Source organism: Pinus tabuliformis, chromosome 1_1, assembly GCF_031772625.1.
Source record: "Pinus tabuliformis cultivar Carrire ecotype Pingquan chromosome 1_1, CPIR1, whole genome shotgun sequence".
Taxonomy (NCBI): Eukaryota; Viridiplantae; Streptophyta; class Pinopsida; order Pinales; family Pinaceae; genus Pinus; species Pinus tabuliformis.
In genome coordinates, this window is record NC_142297.1 from 258732076 (window position 1) to 258736870 (window position 4795).

At 32.1% G+C, this 4795-nt stretch overlaps 1 protein-coding gene across 1 annotated transcript; it reads right to left on the reverse strand.

Moving 5' to 3' along the window:
- Positions 1 to 944: 944 nt before the first annotated feature.
- Positions 945 to 3344, reverse strand: LOC149212519 (putative aldo-keto reductase 2). Its single transcript, XM_089390622.1, has 5 exons — positions 3134 to 3344; positions 2287 to 2484; positions 1950 to 2122; positions 1754 to 1856; positions 945 to 1490 (listed from the first exon to the last, which is right to left on the reverse strand). Exons 1-5 carry the CDS (start codon positions 3275 to 3277, stop codon positions 1140 to 1142), a joined length of 969 nt encoding a protein of 322 aa, XP_089246748.1. The 5' UTR covers positions 3278 to 3344; the 3' UTR covers positions 945 to 1139.
- Positions 3345 to 4795: the final 1451 nt, after the last annotated feature.

Genomic DNA, 4795 nt, shown 5'->3' on the forward strand with positions numbered 1-4795 from the left:
TCTCTCCTATATCTCTCCTCTTTATGGAGAGTGTATTTTTTGGTATGGTTAACTCTCCCCAATAAGAGCTAATTCGATGATATATGCTACACCATGTAAATTTTAGTTTCTAATGATAATAGTATTCACCCACAAAAAAATCAATCTTTTTTTTTTTTTGCAAAAATAATTATTCATTGTAAAAAGATTTGTCTAAAAAGAATATGTATTAATATTTTAACATCATTAGTTTCTTAACCTTTAAATATCCCTTGTCATAGGATGCACAATCTATAAATAACATTCTTAAAAAATGAACATACATATTATAAACGCAAAATAAATAAATAAAAATATATATTATTCAACCATTTTTCCAATTGCAAACAAAAATAACAATTTATTTTAAAAAATAAATTTAGACAAAAAATTATCAATATTAACTTAACATCATTTCACCCCTAATTAACTATGAAACACCTCATAAAACAATGAACATCAATTAATGATAAATTATAATTAACTATGAAACACCTCAAAACAATCAACATCAATTAACGATAAATTATATTTTCTATATCAACTAAACATATCTTATCTATGACACATTTTAATCCCATCATAATAACTAAATTATTTGATAATAAAATTAAAGAAAGTATACTCATCCAATCTTATACTCTTCGTCTTATTTTCAAAATAAAAATATTTATCAAATATTAAATCTCAATCTTACCCTCTATCTTATTTTCAAGAAAAATAAAAAATAAAAAATTCTATTAACCTAATAAGTACCAAAACTTACAAGAAACTTCTTTCCATTGTCTCTACTACCAACAGTTGCAAGAAACATTTGTACATTATGTCTAATACCAATATTGACGAGAAGCTTGTTTCGATGATGTCTCCATCGAAATCAATATTGTAACCAATACTTATTTAGTAAATAAAAGGGACAAAAGCCCTTACAGTACGGTTGTCTCTAGCAGATACAACGCACAACGTCGCTATTATATGAATGGGATAGTACGCTTACAATACACAAAACTTCTTAAGATATTTGCGACATAATATTTATAACCATATATCCGAGCATATACCATTTAAAACGGACAGGAAAATGACGATTCCGCTTTGTTCGGAGAAAACAATGTTAAAAATTATGAGACGGCATCCTTCCATGAAGAGAAAGGAGGTGTTTCTGAGTTCATCCACGTCAAATCCTGGTAATCATCAGCAAGTCGATTTCCTGAGAATCCATAATTGGATAATATATTTTCTATTTCCTTCATCTCATCAGGTGTGATCTTCACAGAAAGAGCACCAATATTTTCATCTAGATTCTTCACTTTAGTTGTTCCAGGAATTGGTGAAACGTCATTACCCTGATGATGAATCCAAGCCAGGGAAAGTTGACTGGGGGAGCATCCCTTCCTGGAAGCTATTTCAGCTATTTTTTGCAATGTCGCCTTGTTCTTTTCAAAATTCTCAACTGTAAGCCTTGGAATTGTCTGTACAAAACATCAATACTTTATAAAATTCAAAAAACCCTCCAACGAAACAATAAAATGTAGTTTCAGCAATGCACTAATAGAAACTCTATAGTATTATGAAAATGAACTAATAATGAATTTATATCAACTTCATATCCGACAAGATTTACAACGTTTAACTTTTTCTTTCAAAACAATACTTATAAAATAGTTTTTCCTACATTATTAATATATATTTTTTTTTAATTCTAAATTTAAAATATACATAAGCACAAGTATACCTTTCTAAAGTCATCATTGGTTAAATTTTCAACTGACTTTGCTCCAGAAGTAAAGAAACCCCGCCCGAGAGGGCTGTAGGGCACAATTCCAATACCAAGTTCCCTGCAATTAGAATTGTAATATGTATGTTAGTGATTCATATTACAATGCTGGTAACACTATGGTAAATCCTAACATGACCACACCTGATCATACCTGCAGGTGGGAATAATTTCCTCTTCTACATCCCTAGTCCACAAAGACCACTCTATCTGAACTGCTGTTATAGGATGAACAGCATGAGCCCTTCTAATTGTCGATGCAGAGGCCTCGGAAAGTCCGATGTATTTTATTTTCCCTTCTTCTACTAATTTCTTCAGCTCTCCAATCTGTCACATATGCATAGACAAAGCAATACATCCAACTCTTTTTAAGGTTAATGTAAGTTACAGATGCACAGACATAACTAAATGAAATAGTAAACTAGAAATGCTTATTGCAACATCCAACATCATTCAAGAACTAAACCGAGGCCTATGGCAACAGTACATACCGTAACTTCAATGGGGACTTTAGTGTCAATAAGATGTTGGTAATAAAGATCAATGCAATCCACTTCAAGTCGCTTCAAGCTTGCTTCGCAGCAGGCACGAACATATGCAGGGTCTCCTCGAATCTTGAGTTTTCCATCGACAAAACTGGCTCCAAACTTTGTGGCTAGTTGGACTTTCTCTCTAATTCCTTTAATGGCCTGTAAACCATTAAATTACAGTTTATTACCAATGGTGAATGAAATTTGGTAATAGCAATTACAAGGTGTTTATTGGGTGTGATTAGGTGCATTGTTAAATATTCCTAAAAGTTATGAGTTCAATACCTGTACTTGTTAGAATATTATTTTTAGACACATCATTTCTCATGTGATTGTTAAAAGACTCTTAAATATTATCCATTCGTAACCTTATTAAAATACTATCCTTAAACAACATTATTAAAATATTATTATTAAATATAACCTTGATAAAAGCAAGGAGTGTCTGGTCTGGATTAATTGTTTGGATGGTCAAAAGTCAAAAGTAGCTGGAATCCAAGCAAAAAAATTTCAAAAAACCTTGTAAAAACAGTGTTTGAATCTTGTTTTTGATGGTGGAAATGGATTCAGCACCATAAAAAAAACTGTAAGGCTCCTAAAATTTTGAAGTTTAACAATTATAACTTAGATTTACAAAAATCATTGTCCAATTTTCTCTAAATATAAGCCAAATTTACATAACTTTCCAGGCAATTCTTCCAACTTTCCAATCAATTCTTCCAACCAATTAAACTAGCCAAAAAAGTAATAACATTTAAAAAGTAAAAAGATAACTAAGTAAAAAGATAACTACATGCACCCGCCTTACCTTTCCAACGAGGATTTCGTTGGTGAAAGGGCCATAAACGTCCGAAGTGTCCAGGAAAGTAACACCTGTCGAGACGGCATGTCGGATAAGAGATATCATTTCTTGTTCGGGCTTTGGAGGGCCATACAACGCTGACATGCCCATGCAGCCTAATCCCTGTGCTGATACTTCTAATCCTTGTGACCCCAAACTTAACCTGCTCACTGATGGGATTGTTCGGGCTTTGGAGGGCCATACAACGCTGACATGCCCATGCAGCCTAATCCCTGTGCTGATACTTCTAATCCTTGTGACCCCAAACTTAACCTGCTCACTGATGGTAATCCCGCCATTGCTCCGCTCTCTGCGCGGTACTCAATCAATCGATCCGTTAATATAGTGCTGCTTCTTCTCGTTGGTCCTTAGCCTGGTAGATGTAGATGGAGGCAGGCGAGTTCATCAATATATAGAGTTGTATATGTCGCGTAATAATAATTAATTTGTATTCAGTCCGTCACGGCGTTCGTCATCTGACAGTGGTCTAAAGTTCAATTCACCACGGCTTTCAATTGTTTTTTGCTCAATGAATGCAGGATCAATCGTCATGGCGTTCGTCATCCCGCTAAGTGTGCATGAAGCATCATTAAATCAACTTGGGGTTCGTCATTAAGTATCACTCATTAGGTTTTATTATGGGTTCGTCGTAAAGTATCACTCATTAGGTTTTCCATCATTATAAATTAGCTTTTAAATGTTTAAAGATATATTGAAAAGATTGAACATGTTTATGATGTTATTATAAAAATAATGTAACAAAGAAAAGATAACAATTTAAATGATGGAGTATGGAGGGGAGAAAATGTGTTCAAGCTTGTAATAGTCTCACATTTGTACAGATGTCAATCTTATAGATGTTGCTCAAATCACCTAGCTAAATCATTTTTCCCCAATCATATTATTATGTCAAAATTTTACATACATATTATATCCAAGCTATAATATATAAGGTAATGAGGAGAAATGTTACCATAGTTCCTCATGGTGAGTGGCGCACAAAAAATGTAATTACACAGAGGAGGAAATGACTAAATTCAGTTTATGTTGATAATGAGATTAAATAAAGAACATTTTTCACTTAAGTGGCTATCAGATTCCATGATATTCTACAATCAACATAAAGAAAGCGGTTTGTTTTAGAATTTGGAGTCATTTTACTGAAGCCATTAATTCCAGTTTTAAATTAAATTTAAAATTTGTCTAGCAAAAAATTGTTGGAATTGCAAATTTATGTGGTTCACACAATTCTAGTGTCCAAGTAAATTTGTAAATTTTCAAGACGTTGTATCCATTTATGCATTAAAAAACATGGTTTTAAAAATGAAAAGTTACACATGTTGTATAAACATATTAAAAATGAAAAGTTACACATGTTGTATAAACATATATACACATGCAGTTATTTTTGTATATAAACTTGTGCCTTCCACTTGGTGAAATCTTTATCAAGAGTTGTTTTGTATTACAGAGTTTGTTAGGTTGCATTGCCTTTTAATAAATTTAAAAACTTAGATTCTTGCCCACCAATTTGATTTGAGATTATTCCAAATTGTAATTTATAACATTCATTTATATATAAGCAAAATTTATTTAGCAAAATGGTCAATTCCTTTTAATAAATTTTAA

Coding starts and splice junctions, on each gene's coding strand:
- LOC149212519 (XM_089390622.1), bottom strand. CDS start 3,277: ATGGGCATGTCAGCGTTGTATGGCCCTCCAAAGCCCGAACAAGAAATG. Junction 2,123..2,286: donor AAGTCCCCATTGAAGTTACG/GTATGTACTGTT, acceptor CATATGTGACAG/ATTGGAGAGCTGAAGAAATT. Junction 1,491..1,753: donor CCAATGATGACTTTAGAAAG/GTATACTTGTGC, acceptor TGTTTTGTACAG/ACAATTCCAAGGCTTACAGT.